General features: G+C 44.6%; 1 protein-coding gene and 1 long non-coding RNA gene across 8 annotated transcripts in view; both read left to right on the plus strand.

Annotated features, from left to right (window-relative positions):
- LOC139267357 (xanthine dehydrogenase/oxidase-like) overlaps positions 1–25,686 on the plus strand; it is a 274,065-nt gene that overhangs the window by 235,518 nt on the left and 12,861 nt on the right. For all 7 annotated transcript variants that reach the window (XM_070885566.1, XM_070885588.1, XM_070885584.1 and 4 more), the window contains 6 exons: positions 55–137; positions 4,191–4,319; positions 12,404–12,537; positions 13,638–13,775; positions 15,543–15,690; positions 24,671–24,851. In XM_070885566.1, coding sequence (XP_070741667.1) covers positions 55–137; positions 4,191–4,319; positions 12,404–12,537; positions 13,638–13,775; positions 15,543–15,690; positions 24,671–24,851 — 813 coding nt within the window. The remainder of the gene's footprint in view (positions 1–54; positions 138–4,190; positions 4,320–12,403; positions 12,538–13,637; positions 13,776–15,542; positions 15,691–24,670; positions 24,852–25,686) is intronic.
- Positions 4,327–7,696, plus strand: LOC139267378 (uncharacterized). The gene is made up of 3 exons (XR_011593891.1): positions 4,327–6,720; positions 7,093–7,254; positions 7,463–7,696. It is a non-coding gene; the product is annotated as an uncharacterized lncRNA (long non-coding RNA).

Genomic DNA, 25,686 nt, shown 5'->3' on the forward strand with positions numbered 1-25,686 from the left:
TTTGTTGTTCTACAGCACATACTGTGTTTTCTAACAGTAATTTACCTATTTTAGGCACTGTTTCAATATTTGCCAGTGATGGTTCAGTTATAGTATCACATGGTGGAATTGAATCTGGTCAAGGCCTCAATACCAAGGTAGGCTACAGAATTTATGGGGTGACTCTTCATTTCATGTAGTTTTGTTTTATGGCCTGACTTTTTCTTTCCTTGCTTCATTTTCATTTCTTGATCCTATTACTTTTCCACAGTTCCCTTCTTTTATTTTACTTTCACTACAATCTCCCTGGTTTGACATTTTACTTCCTGCATGCAAATTCGAGGAGCAGACTGAATCGTCAAATCCAGTTCAGTGATACAGGGTACTTTGTTGTTTGAACATTCTGTATTAGAAATTTAATTGGGTGGAAGGGGTGAGGAATATGAGAAATGGTCGGGATGCAAAACCGAATGGAAAGATGGACTAAAAACAGAAAATGCTGGAAATCTCAGCAGGTCAGGCAGCATCTGTGGAGAGGAAACAGAGTTAGCGTTTCAGGTCGATGACCCTTTGACATACAGCTGGTGTTAATAACACCAAGCTTGTGCGTGAAATTCCGGTACAGACTGTTAAGACTTGGAGGAAGGGAGCGTTTGGCTTAGCATTCCTGTATCTGAGTCAGAAGATGAAGGCTTAGAGACCTAATCCAGATAATCAATGCAAATGGATACTAGAATATGCTCTCAATGCAGGTTTGACATCCAGTGGGAGACCGGCTCAGTGCTAGTATTCCTGCTTCGGAGAAAGAATGGTTGGGTTTGGGACTGACTCTACACAGCGCCAGCGAGCAGGGCTCTGGCTTTGAGTGCTGGATTGACATCCAGTACTTGCGTCCAATGGAAAATAAAGGGTAGGTTCGGTTCTTGAGCCTTGGTTGCAGCCCATCTAAGAGAAGGAACTATGAGGAAGGCCATGGCAAACCACCTCAATTTGAGACTTAGGTGAGGACATACCCTGGGGCAGAATACAGTGGACAGATGAACCGCAGTGCTGGTCATTCCCACAGTGGTCTGAGTATCTTGAAAAGAAAAAGAAACTCAACGGGACTCGGAGGCATAAGAAAAGAATCGACACTGAACCGAGGGAGATATTCGGAGGGGGAACCAAAAGCTTGGTCAAAGACATGGATGTTAAGGAGGGCCTCAAAGGAAAAGAGGGAGATAATTCCAGAGCATAGGATCTACGCAGCTGAAAGCATGGCCACCAACAGTGCAGGAAAGCTGGAGGACGGGATACACAAGAGGTCAGCGTCAGATGAACAGAGAGGTTGTAGGGCTCAAAGAAGTAATAGAGATAAAAGTTGATTAAAATAAATAGTTAACATTTTAAATTTGAAGTGTTGGCAGACCAGGAGCTAATGTAGATCAGCAAGCACAGGCCTGACTGACTTGGTGTGGGTAAGGATGTGAGCAGCGGAGTTTTGGATGAACTGAGGTTTTCACAAGGTGAGGAGTGAAAGGCCAATTCGGACACAATTGGAATAGTTGATTCTGGAGGTGACAAAGACATGGAAGAGGATTCAGCAGTAGATGGGCTGAGGTAGTTAATGTTAGAGGTTGAAATAGAGGGTTTTTTTGATGGGAAAGATATGGGTTCAGAAACTCGAAGGTCTAATAGAAGCTGCGGTTTCAAGCAGTCTGGTTGAGCTTGAGAGAGAGGCAAGGATATGGAATTTTTAGCAGGGGCATTAGACAATGGCTTTGGTGTTGCCTATAATTGAACCAGAGGAAATTACAGTATATCCAGGATTGGATGGGGCCGAAATTGCCCACCGCCCAAAACGAGTTGCACCTACCGTTTTTGATGTGTTCCGTCCGCCCCAATGCATGGGGCGGCCAATCGAGAGAAATTCAGCACTTCGGGCTTTTTTTTGAAGCGTGACGGAAGTGACCTTCCCATCAGGGCAGAAGTGGAGGTGGGGCGGAGGGGCCATCACTAGTGGGGTGGAAGTGGGGTCGGAGTGACCGACACTGCAAGTCATCGTGCTGGTGTGTCACGATGTCTCTCATCATCAGTTAAAGGGGAGGGCCGCTGCGAACTCTGCAGCCACTTTCGTGAAAACCCACCAGGGAGGGTTTCGACCTGGCCAGCGGTCTGGCACTGAAGAGGGGGTGCCAGGCTGCATGTTGGCTGCCCAGGCCGAACCTTGCGACCATAATAATCGGCCCCCTGGCAGTCGGCTAACAAAAAAAACATGGAGTCGCCAGCAGTGCCACCTCCCCTTTAAGGACAGCCGTGCCGCCAAGCCACAAAAAGGGTACCGACAACGAAAGCTGTCGGGGGCACCGACTGGCGGCGGCGGTGCCCCTGCGGGGCAATTCCGGAAAGGAGCAATTTCCCGTGGGGCAATTTCGGAAAGTGGTCGGCGCGTACAGGAAGAAGCGAGAAAACAGAGAGAGCAGAACCCTACACCGCTCCAAAAATAGAGGGGGGCAATATACAAAATGGCAGCTCCTCTGCAGCAACTCGGTGGCCAGTCCACACCGACCTGTGGCTGCCGCTATCAGACGGCCACGGGCCTTATAGAAAGGGGCAATTTTGGCCCCGATGTCTGATAAGCAATCTGACAGAGACAGTGGAGGGGTCAAAATAGATGGAGCGGTGGAGCCGAGTGTCACTAGCGTACACGTGGAAGCTGATAATGTCGCCAAGGGGCAACATGCAAATGAGGAAGAGGAGGGAGCAAGGTTAGTTCTCTGGGGAACTCTAGACATAATGGTGTGGGGGTGGGAAGAGAAGCCATTGCTTTATTGTTCTGCCTATAATTGGTAAGAATAAAGCCATGTGAGGGCAGTCCCACTTGGTAGAAACCATTGAAAGTGGAAACCCTTGGAGGAGGATAGTGTAATCAAATGTGTCCCATGATGAGAAAGGATAATGCATCATAGTCAGTCATGATTGAAGAGATTCAAATGTTGATTGTAACCAAGGTGGATATGGATTTGAGAAGCAACAACATGTTCAATGACTTTTGAGGGGAAAGGGAAGTTGGAGATGGGACGGTAGGTTGCAAGGACATGATTCAATGATGAGTTTTTTGAGGAGGGAGATGATAATGGCAGTTTTGAAAGGGAGGAGGCCAATACCCGAAGAGAGGGAACCATTTACAAAGTTAGCTAGCATTGGGCCAACGAAGAGAAATTGGGTGGCCAGCAGTTTAGTAATTTAAATAATTTTTAGCAATTTACGTTTAAATTTCCTGCGGAGCTCATTTGCCGATGGCCGAATGTAAAAATCGGCATAAAACAAGGACAAATACAGTGCCACCAATGAGATATAGTGAGTGGACAGCTGACTTCTGCCATGGTGCGTGACTCTCTGAGCCTCCTGTCTCTGCTGGTGCTCTTCCTCTTCCATTGTTATTCACAACAGGGGTATACCCATTTGGAAGGCCATTTCAGCTGCGTAGTCTTTCTGAACATGTTGGGGCAGGGAGGGAATGGGGTCTGAAAGCCTTTGGGTGCATTGAGACTGATGGTACTTATTGTACCGATCTCGGTAAGATTGTTTTTTTTAAATTGGCAAGAAAATTGCTATCAAACTCCTGAACTCTCAGTTATGCTGATATCAGTTGACTTCAGGCTGCACTGTATGGATGTAAATCTATGCCAGCACATTACTGGCATGAATTCTCAGAAATTCACATCAGCTGAGCTTTAAAGTGGTGGAGCTGCACAAATGAATGGCAGAGGGTTTCGGCAGACCTATCTCAGAAGCAACGCATATGATCGAGGAAATTCATACTTGCCAATGTTTCGCCATAAAACCAGCATAGCTCAGTTACGCCTAAATTTCTGCAGAAGAAAATGGTGCAACATTGATCTTGCGCTGCAGTTATGCTGAAACATTCCAGGAAATTTCAGGCCCACATTGCTATCCAGCTTTAAGGTCTACTGCAATGACACAACTTCTCTTCCTCCAATTTGAGCAAGGTGTAATCTCACCTGCTTCCCCGCCTTAGAAATGTTACGTAGCTGAACCCAGAAAATTGGCCAGTTTCAACTGGGGTCAAGTTAAGTGTATGCAAAATGTGCATTGGGCAAGGGGGAAATTTGTTCCCAATATTTTCACTATTTCCATTTCCATAATGTGTTTTGATTTATTTTGATGTTGAAATGAATGTCTGATTTCTACTTCCTTTTGCAAATCAGGTTGCTCAAGTATGTGCCTATGTGTTCGAAATTTCAGTTGAGAACGTCTCCATAAAACCAACCACTACGAATACCAGTCCGAACTCCAGCGCAACCGGGGCCAGCATCACCAGTGAGCTTAACTGTTTGGTGAGACGTTGCATTGTTCAGAACAGATTATAATCATCCTCTGACTAACCATCAACATGCTCTCAAAGGTTTTATTCAAGTTATTTTCGAGATGGGTTTTCATAATTTCCTGCCAGTAGTGATAAGCAGGGGTGTTCCTGTTGGTGGTTCTTTGGCCAAGTGAGAATACTGAAAGTGGGATCCTTCCCAGCTTCGGCTTTACTCCTTTCTCTAGAGGTGGTGAAATGGAATTACAGTTGGAACTGTGCTTATGTGTAACATTGCACAATGGGATGGATCTGCAGTACTCTCCAATTCGTTACATTCAGTTGGTGCCACTTTCACAGCACCAGTTAGACATTGGCCCATCCCAATCATGTGCAATAGTGGACCAATCTGTGATAAAGTCATGGATTTGTTGGGCCCAATTACCTTTTCCTGTTCCTAAAAATTCTTGCAAATATAAGATAGTCACTGATAAATCCAATAAGGGTTTCAGGAGACTCTTCTTTACCCAGAGAGTGGTTGGAATGTGGAACTTTTTACCACAGGGAGTGGTTGAGGCGAATCGCATAGATACATTGAAGGGAAGCGAGATAAGTACAGAGGGAGAAAGGAATGGAAGAGTATGCTGATCGGACCAAATGGCTTGTTTCTGTGCTGTAAATTCTGTTTGTGCTGCTATTAAGTGGACTATGGGACTGCAATACTGGGCTCCTTTTACATTGGATCAGGCCAGTTTCTGTGGTGGTAATTCTATGTAATTATTGCAAGGGGGGGGATGGAGTATAAAAGAGAAGTCCTGTCCAGGGTATTGGTGAGGCCACACCTGGAGTACTGCGTACAGTTTTGGTCTCTGTATTTAAGGAAGAATATACTTGCATTGGAGGCTGTTCAGAGAAGGTTCATTAAGTTGATTCCAGAGATGAGGGGGTTGACTTATGAAGATAGGTTGAGTAGGTTGGGCCTATACTCATTGGAGTTCAGAAGAATGAGAGGTGATCTTAGTGAAACATATAAGATAATGAGGGGGCTCAATAAGGTGGATACAGAAAGGAGATTTCCACTCATAAGGGAAACTAAAACTAGGAGGCATAGTCTCAGAATAAGGGGCTGCCCATTTAAAACTGAGATGTGGAGGAATGTCTTCTCTCAGAGGGTTGTTACTCTGAAATTCTCTGCCCCAGAGAGCTGTAGAGGCTGGGTCATTGAATATATTTAAGGTGGAGATAGACAGATTTTTGAACGATAAGGGAATAAAGGGTTATGGGGAGTGGGCAGGGAAGTGGACCTGAGTCCATGATCAGATCAGCCATGATCTTATTAAATGGAGGAGCAGGCTCGAGGGGCCAAATGGCCGCCTACTGTTCCTATTTCTTATGTTCTTATGTAAACAATGTACATTCAGGATCTTGTGTATATCCATGGGGCTGGTTTTTTGGATTTTTGGGTTTTCGCCCGTTGACGGGCACAATTTGCAGCAGATCCAAAAATTTAGCGCCGGGTTCCCACCCCAAGCAGTGACTCTGGTGCAACCATTCTCCATTACAAACAATGCAGTCGAAGAGAAAATGGGAGTGGTAGTTAAGATCTAAAGTTATTAAATTTAATATTAAGGCCGGAAGTCTTTAAAGTGCCTAAAAGAAAAATGAAGTGCTGTTCCTCAAGCTTGCATTGATCTTCATTGGAACACAGCAGGAAGCCAAAGATAGAACGGTCAGAGTGGGATGGAGAATTAAATTGGTAAGCAACCGGAACTTTAAGCACCCAATCTGCATTTGGTCTCTCCAATGTAGAGTAGATTGCATCATGAGCAGGGAATACAGTATACAAAGTGCAAGTAAAGCGCTGTTCCATCCATTGCACTGGATTTTTGTCTTTTTGTGATTTCGCCCATTTCCAGACGCAATTTGCGACGTAGCCAAAAATTTAGCGGCAGGTTAACATTAGCGCCAGAGCAAGCAATTTTTGCCAAATGAAAGTTCACGAGGAGCGTTAGCGTTAACTCCGGCGTTGCACCACACACTTAATGCGCCGGAGCCGAAAGTTCCTGCGTTAAAACATTTTTTTTTTAATCGGCCGTTCTGCATGCAAATGTTTTTTTTCTTCCTACGCTTCTGGTCTCGTCTCCAGTTGCAAACGCTAATGCTTGGCACGGCCGTGCGCATGCGCAGTACAACTGGGGCTGAATCAGCCATTTTACATTTGGATTTGGATCATGGAGAACAATGATTCCAGACAGCGTGGCAGGCGATTAAGAAGATGGCAGGAGTTGCATCTTGGGGGTGGATCTAGACCACTGCCATCCATATTTAAAAGGATTTGGAGGGAAATCGCTGAGGAGGTCTCTGCCTCAGACACTGTGATCAGAACTGGCATACAATGCCAAAAGAAGTTCAATGATCTGACAAGAGTCATCAGAGTGAGTACAATTTTAATTCATGCACTTCTTCATTACTTCAATTATACATCTGACATACTCTTTGTTCTTGGGCTTTTGGTGCCTCTCAGCACACTGTGAGTTGCCTCCTAAAATGCATGGCACATAGGTAGGCTTAATTCGGCACCCTATTTGCCATGAATGATCTTTACACATTATTAAGATTGCTTTCTGAGATCTCATAAGATTGCTTCCCGTTTCAATGTCCTCCTGGTGAACCACGTGCAACTTCCAAGGCCATTAAACAGAGGACTCTATTGCATTCAGACAGTATGGTACAAGTGCTTTGGTGGCTATCTGTGCCACAATAGCAGATGGACCCTCTGGTAACCATTCCCATTTTCATCTTTGCAGGCGAAGAAGTCTCATAATCGCCGTGAGCAGGTGCGGAAAGGCGGCGGTCCACCTTAGACACTACCACTCTCAGACATTGAAGACAGAGTGGCATGCATCATCGGTGTCACAGGTCGGGCAGCTGCCACTGGGGGCGCTGACCCCCCCGGTCGGATACTGAGGGTAAGTTCTGCACACTGCCCCAACCCAGCCCAAGGAGTGTCCTGCAGTGTCTCTGGACTAAGTTGGGGCAATGTCCTAAAGTGTCTCTGGACTCGATATAATGGAGTAGCGGTGGTCCTTCAAATGAGCCCGTGCTATGCGACCTTCCTAATATCACCCTGCCCCCGCCCCTGCTGCTCGTCACTCGTCTGTTGCTTTCTACTTCCAGATGACCAGCCACAGGCGTAGCAACCCTCAAGGGACCACCACATCAGGCCATTGTCTGGAGGAGGAGAATACAGATGAGTCAACTTCGGGCAGCATCCGGCACAGCATCAATCCACCCCTGGCACTCAGCTCCTCTGAGGGCGACGTGACGTTCTCGGGGTTTGACAACTACATGGCTCCTGGGACTAGTGGCGTGCAGCAACGCAGTGTTGGGGTTGAATCCCGCATGCCATCTCTCCGGTGGGTGAGTCGGCAAAGTCGGTCTGTTGACAGACAGGCAGACGTGGAACTGGACATGGTGAGAATGTCCAGCGAGAGCATTCAGGTCAGCCATCAGCTCCTTAATATCTTGGGTAGGATTCCCGCGAACATTGACAGTCTGAAAGCAACCATTATGGAGGTAGGGTCGCAGATTGTCAGTGCGAGCCATGATACCTGCGAGCCCATTAATGCCCACACGAGGCTAGTGGCCTCCAGCAGTGACAGTGGAGTCCCGGAGAGTGTAGCGCGAACCCTTGCACAATACGGCGCATCACAGGCATAAGCTCTGCTTCAGCTTCGGCAAATGATGCAGTCCATTCCTGTTGCCATAATCTCTGCGTTCCCCACTGTTAGACCCAAACCACCTGTGTAGCAACGCCAATGAAGAGGTTGGCCAGTCAGAAGCTGTGCCTTCCATGCCAGGAGCTGTTTTAGTGCATCCCCAGCCGGCGTCTCCTTTGTCTTTCTCCACCCCTTTCCCCCCACCCCGCCCCCCCAAACACAGCAGCGCTCTGGCAGCCTTGCTGCATGCCACCTTGGTACCAGTTTGATTAGGAGCAGCAGCAAGGGGAAGGGGGGCAAAAGACGGTGGGAGAAAATAGTGGGGCAGGATATGATGTTGCTCTATTATGTTATTGATGCTGGATGCATCGTATGTTTAATGTTAGAATATTATTATGTTGCAAATTATGTTAAAGTATCACACTGGATTATGTTAATGTTTTTGAAAGACCACACTGCTGGATGCAGCTAATTATTTTATTAAAGTTTCACAATGAAGGTTACAAAGTTGACAATGTTACAATATAAATTTTTTTTTGTTTACCTTAACCATTCCAGGATCGGAAGCGCTGTTTGAGCACTCCAATTGTCTGATCGACGATGTTGCGTGTGGCTCCATGGCTCTCATAGCGATGCTCGACTTCTGTCTGAGGGTTTCGGAGGGGGTCATGCGCCAGGTGGCGAGCCTGTAATCTTTTTCCCTGAGCATCCAGCTCTGGCCTTGTGTTTGACACTGGAACATGCGTGAGAAATTGCTCTCACGCAAGATGAAAGCATCATGGATGCTCCCTGGATATTGGGCATTGACTGCCATGATGCGCTGAATATGGTCGCAGCCGATCTGTACGTTCATAGAGTGGAATCCCTTTCGGTTTCAGTAAACCTCTGGATTCTCTAATGGTGCTTGTAGGGCGATGTGCGTATAGTCAAGGGCACCTTGAACCTTGGGGAAGTTAGCAAATCTTCCAAAATCTACAGCCCACTCATTTTGGGTCTCCCTGGTCATTGGGAAGCTTATGAAGTTCATTTTGCATGCGGACAGTGCATTAGTCACCTGGCAAATGCAGCAATGTGTAGCGTGCTGCGAGATGGAGTAATTGTCCCCCGCTGATGCCTGAAAGGAGCTGGAGGTATAGAAGGCAAGTGCCGCAGTCACCTTCACCTCGACGGGCAGTGCAGTCCTGGTGCCGCTGGTAGGCTGTAGGTCTGCCTGTATGAGCTGGCATATTTCTGTGACCACCTCTTTTCGGAAGCACAGCCTTCTAACACACTGTGCCTCAGAGAGCTGGAGGTCTGAGCGATGTTCCCTGTAAACTCGTGGGGGTTAAGGCCTCATACCCATACGTCTGCGACCTCTTCGATTATGTTGGAAATGATCAACAATAAGCCTTCCAGTTTGAAGCTGTATGAATATAGCAGCCAGGATTACTGGCTCCCGGCCGAGCATGGCCCCCATCTTTTAAAATGTCCTTAAATATCCTTTATAAAACAAACTAGAAACTCACATAAACTTCACAATCAAAAGTATTCAGTAACGCAGAGTTCTTCTCCCAATCCTTTTAATTATTTACAACTGCAACGTTTTCAACATCATGTCATTAGCACCTGGTGTGCTCTGGATCTGTCTGTTTTTTCTGGGGCGCTAACACAGCGATGCATGGCGATTTACGTCATCCAAACGGTCAAAACAGCAGCGGGGCGGTAAGTCTTAGCGCCGCCGCAAAACCATTGCCAAAAGTTCCGCCCGGGTGCAAAATCTTCTGCGTCTTGTTTCATGCCCAAAAAATAATTTTTGCACCCCACTGAGATGCTAACTGGGGCGCAAATCAGCTGAAAATCCAGCCCTTAGTATATGTGAATTGCCGGTGAGTGATTTTTTTTTTGTTTTCGAGTGTTAAGTTTATTTCATAGTTTTGTTTATAGTCAGTTAACTAGAGGCATGACAGGGCAGCTCAGTCCTGTGGAATGCACATCCTGCGGCATGTGGGAAGCCCTGGACATTTTGTGTAGCCTGGACGACCATGTGTGCAGGAGATGTCTCCAGCTGCAGCAACTTGAGCTCCATGTTTTGGAGGTTGAGCGACGGCTGGAGTCACTGCGGTGCATCCGAGAGACTGAGAATTTAGTGGATCGCACGTTTATAGAGGTGGTCACCTCGCAGCTAAAGAGTGTGCAGGTAGGGAGGAAGTGGGTGACCACCAGACAGAAGAGGAAGACTAGGCAGGTAGTGCAGCAGTCCCCTGAGTGCATCTCGCTCTCCAACCAATATTGTGTTCTGAGTATTGGTGAGGACGATGGTGCCTTCGGGGAATGCAGCCAGAGCCAAGTTCACGGCACCACGGATGGCTCAGCTGCGGTGGGGGGGGGGCGGGGGAAGGGAAGAAGAATGGATGAGCAATAGTGGTCGGGGATTAAATAGTCAAGGGACCAGACAGACGTTTCTGCGGCCGCAGACATGACTCCAGGATGGTATGTTGCCTCCCTGGTGCCAGGGTCAAGGATGTCACCAAGCGGCTGCAAGACATTCTGGGGGCAGAGGGTGAAAGGTCGTGGTCTATATCGGTACCAATGACATAGGTAGGAAGAGGGATGAGGTCCTGCAGGCAGAGTTTAGGGAGCTTGGAGAGATATTAAAAAGCACCTCAAAGGTAGTAATCTCCGGGTTACTGCCGGTGCCACATGCTAGTGAGTACAGAAATAGGAGGATACAGCAGATGAATATGTGGCTGGAGAGATGGTGCCGGCGGGAAGGCATTAGATTTCTGAGGCATTGGGACCATTTCTGGGGGAGATGGGACCTGTACAAACCGGACGGGTTGCACCTCAACAGAGCCGGGACCAGTATCCTCGCGGGAAGGTTTGCCAGTGCTGTTGGGGGGGATATAAACTATCTTGGTAGGGGGATGGAAACCGGAGAATAGATTCAGTGGGGAGAGAAGCAAAGCTGGAATTGGGCAACAGAAAAGTAGAAAGTGAATTTGGAAGACAGACGAAACAAGGGCTGGAAAATAGACAAGGGAGTTTGGCACAATGGTATATACATCATGGCAGACTGGTCACGAAAGTAAAAGCCCATGGGATCCAGGGCAAAGTGGCAAGTTGAATCCAAAATTGGCTTGGAGGTAGGAAGCAAAGGGTAATGGTCGATGGATGTTTTTGTGACTGGAAGGCTGTATCCAATGGGGTTCCGCAGGGCTCAGTGCTGGGTCCCTTGCTTTTTGTGGTATATATCAATGACTTGGACTTGATTGTTGGGGGTATAATCAAGAAGTTTGCAGATGACACTAAAATAGGCTGTCTGGTTGATAATGAAGAAGAAAACTGCAGATTGCAGGAAGATATTAATGTACTGGTCAGGTGGGCGGAACAGTGGCAAATGGAATTCAATCCGGATAAGTGAAGTAATGCATTTTGGGGAGGTCTAACAAGGCACTGGAATTCACATTAAATGATACGACACTGAAAAGTGTAGAGGAACAAGGGAGTGTAGGTCCACAGATCCCTAAAGGTAGCAGTCCAGGTAGATAAGGTGGTTAAGAAGGCATATGGAATACTTGCCTTTATTAGTCGAGGCATGGAATACAAGAGCAAGGCCGTTATGCTTGAACTGTATAAAACACTGGTTAGGCCGCAGCTGGAGTACTGCGTGCAGTTCTGGTCACCACATTACAGGAAAGATATGATTGCACTGGAAAGGGTGCAAAGGAGATTTACAAGAACGTTGCCTGGACTGGAGAATTTTGGCTATGAGGAAAGATTGGAGATGTTGGGTCTGTTTTCTTTGCAACAGAGGAGGCTAAGGGGAGACCTGATTGAGTTAAATAAAATTATGAGGGGCCTGTATAGAGTGGATAGGAAGGACCTGTTTCCCTTGGTAAATAGGTCAACAACCAGAGGGCATAAATGTAAAGTAATTGTGGGGAGGTTTAGAGGAGATATGAGGGGAAATTTTTTCACCCAGAGGGTGGTGGGGGTCTGGAACTCACTGCCTGAAAGGGTGGTAGAGACACGAAGCCTCACCACATTTAAAAAATACTTGGACCTGCACTTAAAGTGCCGTAACCTACAAGACTATGGACCAAGAGCTGGAAAGTGGGATTAGGCTGGAAAGCTCCTGTTCGGCCGGCGCGGACACATTGGGCTGAAATGGCCTCCTTCCGTGCTGTAAATTTCTATGATTCAATGTGCTTGCAAGTACCACATGCCTCTATAATTGGATGTTATTAATTGAGAACAGATATTATTTAGTTAGGAGTTTAGATCAAGTTGGGATAGGCAGTAGTATATGGTCTCGAAGGAAGTTTCGAGAAAGTATTGGTTGCTGGACTCTGTCATTTCAATGCTTGGTGCTCTGGTTTATTTTTATCCCGGGTAAACCTGTAATTTGGTTTCCTCACAGGGTGTACAGAATTGTTGTAAGTTACTGAGGAAGAGAATGCGCCCTGTGAAGGATAAGCTTCCACCAGGTACACCTTGGAAGGATCTGGTGGCAGCCTGTTTTAAAGTGAAGGTGAATTTGACTGCACAGGATTGGTGAGTAATTGAGCTGATCATATAATCCTGCTGAACCTGACTGAAAAAGTTAATGTTTACTGTTTGGGTCTGTGTCTTTTCTTTTTTAAAAAGTACAAAATATATCTATTAAAATATATTGTGGTTAAAATCTGGGTGCAAATGCTTGGTATATTGAGCCAAGTTTACCCTCAGTACTTGTTTATTGTGCTCCTTCAATTCTTTTCAGTGGAGCATTGATTTGATAAAATTTACTGTGTTGGACTATATTTTGACATGTAGGAAGTAGCTGTTACCTGCACGTTAAACCCAGAATTAACATGCTACTCTCACTTTGCACTCTCCTACTCACAGTCACTTAAAAATAATTATTGCCTTCAAGCTGCTGTGTCTAAATAATCTTACAATTTATAATGCTTTATTTTTGCCAGATGATAACAATGGTTGAAGAGCAATCGTGTCCTGACTGGATGGTTGTGGGTTGAAAGATTTTTGGCTTGTTGATGGGAGCTAATGTATAAAAATAGGAATTGATGAAATAAAATGAACATAAAAGTATCGCCTAAAATTGCTGGGGTTTTTTAGGCGATTATTGATGGTACTGTATTTATATTTCTCCTGGCATCAGCCACACTGAGCTAGCAATCAGGCACGGGGGGTGGCTCTGCCTCCAGTTTTTCCAGTTCATGAGGAAGTGCCTGACTTCTCTTCAACATTTCCCCACAACAGCACATCTGAGATGAAAACTCGTTGTGTGAGTAATTAAATGCCTGAACCCAGCTCCCACCCTTCCATTTGTTTAGAGAGCGGGTGTTCCAATTGGTACCATGCCACCCTTTATAAACTTCTTCAATTCAATTGTAAATCAGTGTATTACTGGAGACCTACATCCTATTACTAGTAGTGTGTTTATGCACAACTCACTGGTACCCACAGCCCGTGCTATTTTTTCAAATGGTGGATCAATGTATTTTTCATTTTATGTATCAAAAGCAGGAATAATCTTTTTACCTCGCCACATAAAGTTAACCAGAATGTCTAAATCTGCAATGTACTTTTCTAAAAAGGTAAAGTGTGATAGTTAATAATGTTATAAAGACGGGAATCTGTTAATTGTGCAGGGTGTGGCCAGACCCACAGCCCAGAGATGCCCCTCAGTATAACTCCTATGGGGTGACTGTGGCAGAGGCTGACCTTGACGTCCTCACTGGAGAGAACCAGATTAACCAAGTGGATATACTCTTTGACTGTGGTGAAAGGTAAGAAACAAAAATGGCAAGTAGCACCGAATACTATGACAGAGTAAATGTTGGGCGTTTGCCACGGTCTCATTCTGCCCCTTAGACGAGGAGGGGAGGGGGTAATTCGCATGCAACATTCAGTCAGACTGAACACTCAGGTTGTTCTCTGAAGCTGAACAGATCTGAATGCTGAAAATCCAGCTCCATTTGGATCAGTGGATAACATAAGTGGGGTGCACATTTTTCTTGAGTGTATAAAGGAAGGCTGGTGGATTGCAACATTCTGTTCCTGCTGGTGAGACATAATACCATCCCAGGAAAGGGTGCCTTCCCGGAACCCCCCACCCCCAAAACATCATATTGCTGCCCCCAGGAGAGGGAAGCATATTTCACTGCACCTCTCCCCACACATTATGAAGATTTTCCACCTTCCTCCCCACCTTAATGAGAACTGTGTGCTTCCCCCCACCACCCTGCTGAGATGGCTCATCCTCCTCAATCTGTCTGATGCTTTGCACGTCTTGATTTCCCCCACTGGCTGTTGGACTGTGCCAGCTGTAACCCCCTCAACACCCCAAATTAATTGTCTTTTACAGTCCAGCCGTAGTCTCATGCTGAGATTTTCTATCCCTTGCATTTTTTTCATTATTTAAAAATTGGGGCTAAAATGCTAAAATGTAGTCATTTTTGTAATGATCTTTACAAATCATAGAGTAGACATATCAAGACAGAAATGATGAGGCTTGGCTGTCGATGCGGAGCTTCCTGGGATGTGAGCGGAGGGCACAGAATTGAGTGCAACATTATGCCTTACTTCTGTTACCCTTGCTTGTGTCGCGTGAAGCTTCGCTCCCCAACAACAACGCCTCACCATTTCAACCCTACAGTTCATAGAGGGCCAGCTCTGCTTTCTGCAAACAATAATTCATTGGCTCAATACGGGTGCACTTATTTAAGTTGTTGTGATGCAAATTTAAGACAGTAAGCACTCAGTGGCTGTGAAAGCAATCCTGTCAATAGAAGAAGATTGCACACACGGGGCGGAGGAGATGCAACAATGAAAATAAAACTGCCATTGGAAGCTCTCTAAATCTGATGTGTTTGTGTTAGAGAACTAATTCCCGAATAACCTTGGCTCTCAATTTTCTGGAAGCCACTGTGTAATGTGGGCTGGCTACTACAGTACTGCCAGTAAAATGCAAACAACTGCCCAGGTAGAAAGTTGTACGTGGGCAGTTGCTTAAAAGTTGTAATTCCAACTTTAGCTTCTGAGCGCTTGTCCTTCCCCCCCCCCCCCCCCCCCAATAGCTAGGAAAGGTCTAAGCACAACAGAAATAGGAAAACTGCATCGATGAGCACTCAATCCATCTGCAGCTTAAAGAAACCAGTGGCTGACACTGCCGCAGACGCTGCTAACATGGTTGCTCCTACACTGCTTCCTCCAGACACACTGGAGTAATCCTCCATTTGTGAGTCTTGATGACTCCTAAATCAGCAGCACCATCTCATTTACCTTGAACTGCTGCCAGTAACTTTAGTAGTGCCTTCAGTGGCAGTGATATAAAGAAATAAGGAATTAACTTTGATTATATATAGCACCATTCACCCCACGTTGCTTCACAGCCAATTCATTACTTTTGAAGTATAGTTACTTCTTATTGATGCACGATGAAAGCAAGGCAGCCAATTTGCACACTACAAAGTTCCACAAACAGCAATGAGGTAAGTAACCAGGTTATTTGTTTTTGGTGGGCCACTCATCTTTTTTCTCCTTGTCATCTGTAGCATGAACCCTGACATTGATATTGGACAAGTTGAGGGTGCTTTTGTCATGGGCATGGGATATTGGCTGATGGAGAAGATGATCTATGACCCCAAGACTGGGGCTGTGCTGAATGCAGGGACCTGGGATTACAAACCACCATTCAGCAAGGTAGGCTTAGAATTGAAGGAAACATTTACTGTTTACTAAAATCTGGAGAACTTAATATCCCTTTTTTGGCTGTTGGGTTTTGTTTGAACTTTCATTACTCTTTATTGTAATCCAAGGTTTATTGTAATCAACCACGGTTTATAACTTTTCTCACAATTTGTTTTATTGACATTAAATTATAAGTTTTACAGATTAGAGACTCATACAACCTTTAAGTCAGTACTGCAACTCAAAACTCTGAATGGCCAATTCTTCTGCTTCGGGAGACTGAGAGGTTAATAATCTATCGATATCCTGCGTGGTGTTCTTCTGGTCTGTCACGTGGACTGTGTTTTCGAATGGCTGGTTTTATAACCACTTTGTTGGTGCAAAACAAGCTTCCAGTACTTTGCCACTCACTCTCTTTCCCATGGTTTAAAACCAGTTGATACTACGGCATCTGATGTTTACAACAGCTTCTCACAGACTATCAAGTCCTCTCAGCTGCCTTATCTTTAACCTTCTAGACAGTCTGCTGAATAAGACTTTTCAAATGCGGCCCGCCCTGGAATAGCCAGTTTAACAATTACTTTGCTGAATTAATACTTTTAAGCAAACTCTGCTCCTTTAGCAGGTAATCAATCTGGGTTTCCAGCAAATCCTTTGTTTCATTAAAACTGGTATTTTGGTTTGAAATTGAAACATCCAAAATCATTCATATCCTTCAATAAAACTACATTGATGATCTGTATAAATGTTGGAAACTTAGAAAAAATTTATGTTGATATTCTTCCGACTTAAAAAAATTTATGGATAGAAAATAAAAATGTGATTTTTTTTTTTTGTAGCCATGTGAGTGCGATGTTTTTGTTTATTTAAGGATAGACCAGAACAAAAGTGTTTCAGTTTTATCCAGTACAAATTTTAATTCAGTACCTGTACCACCAAAGCTCATTGTAAAACTGGAAATGGCTCAAAGTTAGAAATGCTAATGTTGTTCCTGCCCGACAAGAGTGGTATTCTAAAACCATCACCAGTAAGAAAAAAGTTTATTTAAACATAGGACCTTCAATTGCACTTGCCATGCTATGTTTGGCAGACTCTGAGGACTAGAGTTTACACTCACAGTTAAAGTTAGATAGCATAAGGCTCTGAGATAATGGCAACCTCTCAACAGATGATGCAAAGGCAGAAGCAAAGTAGTTGTGAATGGAGAGAAGGTAGCAAAAATAATACAGTAGTGAGGGGTTTTCCGGCACCTGGAACTGAATAAGCTTGTCACTTTCAACTTTTTTTCCACTTTCAGTGTCTATAGCTGTGGATACCAGTTTTATATTGGTATTATGAATAAGCAGAAATTACAGAAAATTACCACCTCATTGTACCCGCTCAAAATGGGTGCTACTGATATTCATCAGAAATGACTGCAGAAAATTGGCAGTTGCAACACCATTACTGATCTGTGAAAAGCGGGCAGTGTGAAGATGAAAAGCCAGTTCTTAAGTGTGACATGATTAACAAATACTATTATTTTTCAATATAGAATTGCATGGTATTTTACAGCACAGAAATAGGCCATTCAGCCCAACAGGTTTATGCTCTACACGAACCTCCTCCCACTTTACTTCATCTCACCCTATCAACATATCTTTCTATTCATTTCTCCCTCATGTACTTATCCATTTTCCCCTTAAGTACACATATATTATTCTCCTCAACCACTCCATGTGTTGGTTAGTTCCACAGTATAATTCTTTTTCAAACTGGCTGGCCAGATCACACTGCTATGTCAAGAAAAAAAAGAATTGCATTTATATAGTAACTTTCACCACCTTAGGATGTCCCAAAAAACTTTACAGCCAGTGAAGTACTTTTGAAGTGTAATCAGTGTTGTAATGTTGGACATGTGACAGCCAAATTGAGCACAGCAAGGTCCCATATACAGCACTGTGATAATGACCAGATAATCTGTTTTTCGTGATTTTAATTGAGGGATAAATATTGGCCATGACACCAGGGAGAACTCCCTTCTTCTTCGAAATGGTGCCATGTTAGACATTCTGTCTGCCAGGCTTTTGATCAAGAGCACTATCTGTTTCTTTATAAGACGTTTAATATCTCATCCGAAAGATGGCACCTCCAAAGTGCTCAGTACCATGTTGGAGTGTCAGCCTAGATTTTGTGCTCAAGTCCCTGGAGTGGCACTTGAACCAACAACCTTCTGACTTGGAGACGACCATTGAACCACAGCTGACACGTTATATTATGGGTTGGGTCTTGGAGGAGAAGCCTAGAATGTAACTGTCCCCAATTTACTTCACCATTCTCATTGTGAACCACGTGCAATGGGGCAGTGCCGGCTGGCTGTGACATTTTGATTCTATCGCGATGTTGCAACGTGACATCAATATGAAGAGAATAAATATGTTTGTGCATTATGTCATGATATCACCACAGCAGCACATTTATTAGATCAGTGACAACCAAGAAAATCCAATGAAAAACAGGTATGTCGTGCCGACAGTGTAAAACATCCTCGCTGGTTTACGTTCATTTTGCTGCCACTTGCAGGAGCTGACAGCCAAAGAACAATATAAAAGTGCCCAGGTTTCTGAAACTCTGGTTCAAATGGGTTAATTCCATGCAATATTGAGAAGGATTGGAAACTCAAATCGTTTGTCAATGTGAGATAGGAGGTATTAAGGGGTTTAGCAGCTTTGAAAATGGATAAGTCCCTAGGCCCAGATGAAATTTATCCCAGGCTGTTAAGCGAAGCAAAAGAAGAAATACCAGAGGCTTTGACCATCATTTTCCAATCGTTTCTGGCTTCAGGTGAGGTGCTGGAGGACTGCTAATGTGGTACCTTTGTTTAAGAAGGGCCAGTCAGCCTAACCACGGTGGTGGTAAAATTATTGGAAAAAATTCTGAAGGACAGGATAAATTTCATTTCGAAAGACACAGATTAATAAAGGACAGTCAGCACGGCTTTGTTAAGGGAAGGTCATGTCTGACTAACTTGATTGAATTTTTTGAGGAGGTAACGAGAGTCGATGAGGGTAGTGCGTTTGATGTAGTGTATATGGATTTTAGCAAGGCTTTTGATAAGGTCCCACATGGCAGACTGATCACGAAAGTAAAAGCACATGGGATCCAGGGCAAAGTGGCAAGTTGGATCCAAAATTGGCTCAGTGGCAGGAAGCAAAGAGTAATGGTTGATGGGCGTTTCCAGTAGGGTTCCGCAAAGCTCAGTACTAGGTCCGATGCTTTTTGTGGTATACGTCAATGATCTAGACTTGAATATAGGGGTATGATTAAGAAGTTTGCAGATGATACTGAAATCAGCTGTGTGATTGATAATGAAGAAGAAAGCTGTGGATTGCAGGATGATGTAACGAGCAGGGTGGATAAGGGGGAACCAGTGGATGTGGTGTATTTGGATTTCCAGAAGGCATTCGATAAGGTGCCACATAAAAGGTTACTGCACAAGATAAAAGTTCACGGGGTTGGGAGTAATATATTAGCATGGATCGAGGATTGGCTAACTAACAGAAAACAGAGAGTCGGGATAAATGGGTCATTTTCCGGTTGGCAAACAGTAACTAGTGGGGTGCTGCAGGGATCAGTGCTGTGGCCGCAACTATTTACAATCTATATTAATGACTTGGATGAAGGGACTGAGTGTAATGTAGCCAAGTTTGTTGATGATACAAAGATGGGTGAGAAAGCAAGTTGTGAAGAGGACACAAAAAATCTGCAAGGGGATATAGATAGGCGAAGTGAGTGGGCAAAAATTTGGCAGATGGAGTATAATGTGGGAAAATGTGAGGTTATTCACTTTGGCAGAAAAAATAGAAAAGCAAATAATTTAAATGGAGAAAAATTGCAAAGTGCTGCAGTACAGCGGGACCTGGGGTTCTTGTGCATGAAGCACAAAACGTGAGTATGCAGGTACAGCAAGTAATCAGGAAGGCAAATGGACTGTTAGCCTTTATTGCAAGGGGGATGGAGTATAAAAGCAGAGAAGTCCTGCTACAACTGTACAGGGTATTGGTGAAGCCACACCTGGAGTACTGCGTACAGTTTTGATCTCCGTATTTAAGGAAAGATCATCATCATCATAGGCAGTCCCTCGAAGCGACGATGAATTACTTCCATGCCAAAAAGGGATGAGTTTACAGGTGTTTCAATGAAGGACCTAATATTCCAGATCCCGAACTACATCGTGAAGGGTGGAAGATGCCTGTGCTTGGATTTTTTTTAATGTGTGGTGGCCGTTGCACACCAGCCACCACACGGGCTTGACAGAGCTAGGTCTTGGTCCAGTGACAAGGATTACCCAAGACTAACTGGTGACCAGCTCTGCTGCACGGACCTAGTGCGCACACATATCGCAGTGTGGGCTGGCCTGTGCTGCCTCTGGGCCCTCGCCTCTTCTGGGCCCCAGATTCACGCCTCTCCTGGGCCCCGGTCACTTCCCTCTATGGACTCTTGTCGCTCCTTCGCCCCTCCTGCAGTGCCTGCCCACACTGCAATCAGCGACCTGGCTTCATAGCCATCGCCCTCCTGCAGCAGTACACGTGCGGTGGCCCGGCCTAGAAGGAAGGATATACTTGCATTGGCGGCTGTTCAGAGAAGGTTCACTAGATTGATTCCAGAGACAAGGAGGTTGACTTATGCAAATAGGTTGATGAATGTTGTGCCTATACTCATTGGAGTTCAGAAGAATGAGAGGTGATCTTATCGAAACATATAAGACATTGGGCCCATGTTTCCCCAGGAGTTGCTCTGTTTTTGTTGGGAGTTAAAAATTTTTTGGAGTAACTTAAAAATCGCACTTCTCCTCATTTAATTTGCTCCAGTGTAAGTGAGTTAGTTAGGTTTTGTTTTAGTTTAGTTTTTTTTTCAAAAGGGGACATTACCAGCCACTTACACCTGTTTTGCCCATTTAAGTAAGTTTAGCCAGCGAAAAGTTACTCCAAACTAACTTAGGCCAGCGAATGAGGCCACTTTTGTATGTTCAGAAAAACCCTGCGGTGAATTAAGAAATCAGCACAGGTAGCCTCCAAATGACAGTGTTATGATAGGAATGCTAGTTTTTTTTTTTAAATCCCAAGCAGCGAGATTGGACAGGCTGTAGGTGCTATCAGCCTGATTAAACTCAGTATATTTTGAGTAAAGATAGCGAGATATTAAAGTACTGGAAAATCTTTGAAGATTGCGCAAAACATAAAAACGGATAGTAGAAGCTTTTCCAGATATATAAAACGGAAAAGAGTGACTAAAGTAAATGTTGGTCCCTTAGAAGATGAGAAGGGGGATTTAATAATGGGAAATGTGGAAATGGCTGAGACCTTAAACAATTATTTTGCTTCGGTCTTCACAGTGGAAGACACAAAAACCATGCCAAAAATTGCTGGTCACAGAAATGTGGGAAGGGAGGACCTTGAGACAATCACCATCACTAGGGGGGTAGTGCTGGACAGGCTAATGGGACTCAAGGTAGACAAGTCCCCTGGTCCTGATGAAATGCATCCCAGGGTATTAAAAGAGATGGCGGAAGTTATAGCAGAAGCATAAGTTATAATCTACCAAAATTCTCTGGACTCTGGGGAGGTACCAGCGGATTGGAAAGCAGCTAATGTAACGCCTCTGTTTAAAAAAAGGGGGCAGACAAAAGGCAGGTAACTATAGGCCGGTTAGTTTAACATCTGTAGTGGGGAAAATGCTTGAAACTATCATTAAGGAAGAAATAGCGGGACATCTAGATAGGAATAGTGCAATCAAGCAAACGCAGCATGGATTCATGAAGGGGAAATCATGTTTAACTAATTTACTGGAATTCTTTGAGGATATAACGAGCATGGTGGATAGAGGTGTACCGATGGATGTGGTGTATTTAGATTTTCAAAAGGCATTCGATAAGGTGCCACACAAAAGGTTACTGCAGAAGATAAGGGTACGCGGAGTCAGAGGAAATGTATTAGCATGGATAGAGAATTGGCTGGCGAACAGAAAGCAGAGAGTCGGGATAAATAGGTCCTTTTTGGGTTGGAAATCGGTGGTTAGTGGTGTGCCACAGGGATCGGTGCTGGAACCACAACTGTTTACAATATACATAGATGACCTGGAAGAGGGGACAGAGTGTAGTGTAACAAAATTTGCAGATGACACAAAGATTAGTGGGAAAGCGGGTTGTGTAGAGGACACAGAGAGGCTGCAAAGAGATTTAGATAGGTTAAGCGAATGGACTAAGGTTTGGCAGATGGAATACAATGTCGGAAAGTGTGAGGTCATCCACCTTGGGAAAAAAAACAGTAAAAGGGAATATTATTTGAATGGGGAGAAATTACAACATGCTGCGGTGCAGAGGGACCTGGGGGTCCTTGTGCATGAATCCAAAAAGTTAGTTTGCAGGTGCAGCAGGTAATCAGGAAGGCGAATGGAATGTTGGCCTTCATTGCGAGAGGGATGGAGTACAAAAGCAGGGAGGTCCTGCTGCAACTGTATAGGGTATTGGTGAGGCCGCACCTGGAGTACTGCGTGCAGTTTTGGTCACCTTACTTAAGGAGGAATATACTAACTTTGGAGGGGGTACAGAGATGATTCACGAGGCTGATTCCGGAGATGAGGGGGTTACCTTATGATGATAGATTGAGTAGACTGGGTCTTTACTCGTTGGGAGTTCAGAAGGATGAGGGAGGATCTTATAGAAACATTTAAAATAATGAAAGGGATAGACAAGATAGAGGCAGAGAGGTTGTTTCCACTGGTCGGGGAGACTAGAACTAGGGGGCACAACCTCAAAATACTGGGGAGCCAATTTAAAACTGAGTTGAGAAGGAATTTCTTCTCCCAGAATCTGTGGAATTCTCTGCCCAAGGAAGCAGTTGAGGCTAGCTCATTGAATGTATTCAAGTCACAGATAGATAGATTTTTAACCAATAAGGGAATTAAGGGTTATGGGGAGCGGGCGGGTAAGTGGAGCTGAGTCCACGGCCAGATCAGCCATGATCTTGTTGAATGGCGGAGCAGGCTCGAGGGGCTAGATGGCCTACTCCTGTTCCTAATTCTTATGTTCTTATGTATTCTTTTCTCCTCCCGCCCCCGGATCAAAACTCTTCCCCTCGCTCCCCCCACCCCACCCTCCATTAAAACTCTTCCTCTTCCCCCACCCCCCCCCCAATCGATACTTTCTCCCCCCCCAACCTGTCTCTTGTAGCCCTCAGTGCGGGAAGGCAGCGGCCGGCCTGTGTGACAGGCCACTCGGCCCTAGATAGGGGCGGCGTGTGTCGGCCCCTCTCACACAGCCTGCAGCACACACTCTCAGATTCTGGGGGACAAGGAGCTACTGAGCAGAAGTCCCGGCACTGTGTTCAGCGCCGGAACCTGGCTCCGCCCTCGGATCTAGTTGCAACGCTACGCCACCATGGAGGAGAGGCTGCAGAGCAGCCAAACTCGGCCCGAAGATTTTTGCCGCCATTTGAGTTCTACAAAAGCGGTGCACCTCTGGTGAGTGCGCCAGAAATCTGTACTGGCCTCACATAGCTGAAATTTCTGGTCATTGTGACCAGTGCAATGAAATGGAACAGGTGACCAGGACCAGGGCAAAGGACTTCATTTTCCTCCTGGAAACCCAGCAGCAGAATGGGAGCCCTGCAATTATTTATTTTTCACTGCTAGATTCCCAAAAGTTAATGCATTACTGAATGCATCCATATGGCTCTATGGCATGTATGTGGAACTTAGAGCTGTTTCCTGAGGATTTAGCAGCCACCCTCAATCGTGGTTTAACAGGGTGAAAGGAAACACTTTGGAAATTTATGCCTGCAACAGTGTTAATGCTGGCAAAATTTACCATGGCAAATTTCCGAATGCTAACTTTTTTTTCACTGACTGAATCAATATTCACTCAGACTGCCAACTCTGTGGAAAGCAGAATATAGGTGTGTGTGGAAGGTGCCCTTGGGTTCTAAATGTGCAAGTTATTGCAGAAGTACAGTCTAGCAGCCTGTGAGAATGGAGGTGCTGTGAAGTTGACCTTTTTCAGCTTTTTTTGCTCAGCATCATGCAGCCCCAGCCTTTAAGAGCCACAGCTGAATGCTAATACCTACCCCTTGTTCTCGGCAAGCTGCTGACACCAGGTTCAGTCTGAACAGGAAGCTCATTGTGCGTACAAATTTAGGCCAACTTGTGGCAATTTGGGTTAAACTAGCTGATATGAATTAGGGTAATGTTGGAGGTACTATAATTGGCCTCAGTACCTATAGATGTGAAAAAGAAAAGCCAGCCAGAATTCCCATTCTTGATCACTTATCCAATGACTTCACCCTGAGTTCACTTACCAGTGGAACACGGTGAGCTCTTGGATTGCCCAGTTTATGTGCCTCTTTTCTCCCTTCTCCAAGTTTCAATAACCTGTCAATTTTCACAGTCGAGGTTCATGTATAGAGAATGCCCACTTAGGCTGGTAGGGGAGAAAAATATGAAATAAAAATCAATTTTCCCCCTTCAATTTTCCTAAGTTGACTGCTGTCCTTTTTTTGCATTTCTGTGAAGTGCATTCAGTAAGTAGGTTCAAACTGCAAAAGAATACTGTACTCTGACATTAGCTTAAACAAAGAAAGTGGCCTTTCTTTGGAATTTTCTACCCCAGAGGGCTGTGGATGTTGTGTCATTGAGTATATTCAAGACTGAGATAGATAGATTTTTAGCCTCTAGGGAAATCAAGGGATATGGAGATCGGGCAGAAAAGTGGAGTTGAGGTCAAAGATCAGCCATGATCTTATTGAATGGCAGAGCAGGCTCGAGGGACCGTATGGCCTACTCCTGCTCCTAATTCTTGCATTCTTATGGTCATATCAGAAGCAGAAAACACAGGATGAACTTTGGTTTTGGTACATTTGAGGACTAAGTAAGACATACCAAAAGCATTCTGAAGTTGTAGAATATAAACGCAAGTGTAACTTTCAATAAGATCATCTGTTTGTGTTTCTTCGATCAGAGTATACCTGTCAACTTCAACATCGAGCTACTAAAAAATGCCCCCAACCCAATGGGTGTCCTTCGCTCCAAAGCCTCTGGTGAACCTCCCCAGTGCATGTCCTGTGTAACTTTATTTGCTGTGAAGCGTGCCATTGAGGCAGCACGTGAAGATATTGGACAGAACACCTACTTTCCACTAAGTGAGTACGATCAATGGAGTGTGTGTGTTTACATGGTGTAGCATAGAATTTCCGATCAGTGTTATTTTAATGTTAGCATGAACCCATTTATTTTAAACAGGTTAACACCAGCATTAAAATAAGGCCAACAAGAAAATCTAGGTTTGTGTGACGGTAATAATAAATGGGTTTGACTAAATCACCCTCAACTTACAAGACAAGTTACCAAGTCAGAGTATGCTGTGCACTGTGTGTGGTATTAATGAATAGTCTATAAAAACATAATTGGATTTGTATCCACTTGACTGAGCCACATCATTAAGTCTATTATTGGCAAAGCAATTACATAAGCTTTCAGCATCTATCTACTATGTTCTTATAAATTAAAATTATGTGATTCTGGAGCTTCTTAATTCATAGAAGACACCCAAAAGAGGGCCATGTGTGTTTCTATGTCTTGTGCCCAAACTTGATGCAAGACAATAGATAGAAGGCTTTGATTGAACACTGCATTCTGTTGATGTGTTATGCTGTGACAGCAAAACTCAAGCAGATTTCAGTGGAATCAAAAGCTGAGATATCATTAACTGCTTAGTATTTCTGACATGGTACTTACATTTTTTTCAGGTTTGAGTTGCTCACTATCAATACTTGGGTGGCATCATTCTTTAGTCATTGGGCTTTACAGTGCATGAAAGTTTTGGTGATGTACCATCTAGGGATCTCTAAATCAGTGAGGCAGAAATTTTTGATGGGTTGAAGGGATTGAAGACGAGAAAATTTACTCGGCCAAATGGCATGAATCCAAGGAGATTAGAGAGGGAAATTTAAAAGAAAGAAAAGAAAATGTTGCATT

The sequence above is a fragment of the Pristiophorus japonicus genome, chromosome 1 (assembly GCF_044704955.1).
Source record: "Pristiophorus japonicus isolate sPriJap1 chromosome 1, sPriJap1.hap1, whole genome shotgun sequence".
NCBI lineage: Eukaryota > Metazoa > Chordata > Chondrichthyes > Pristiophoridae > Pristiophorus > Pristiophorus japonicus.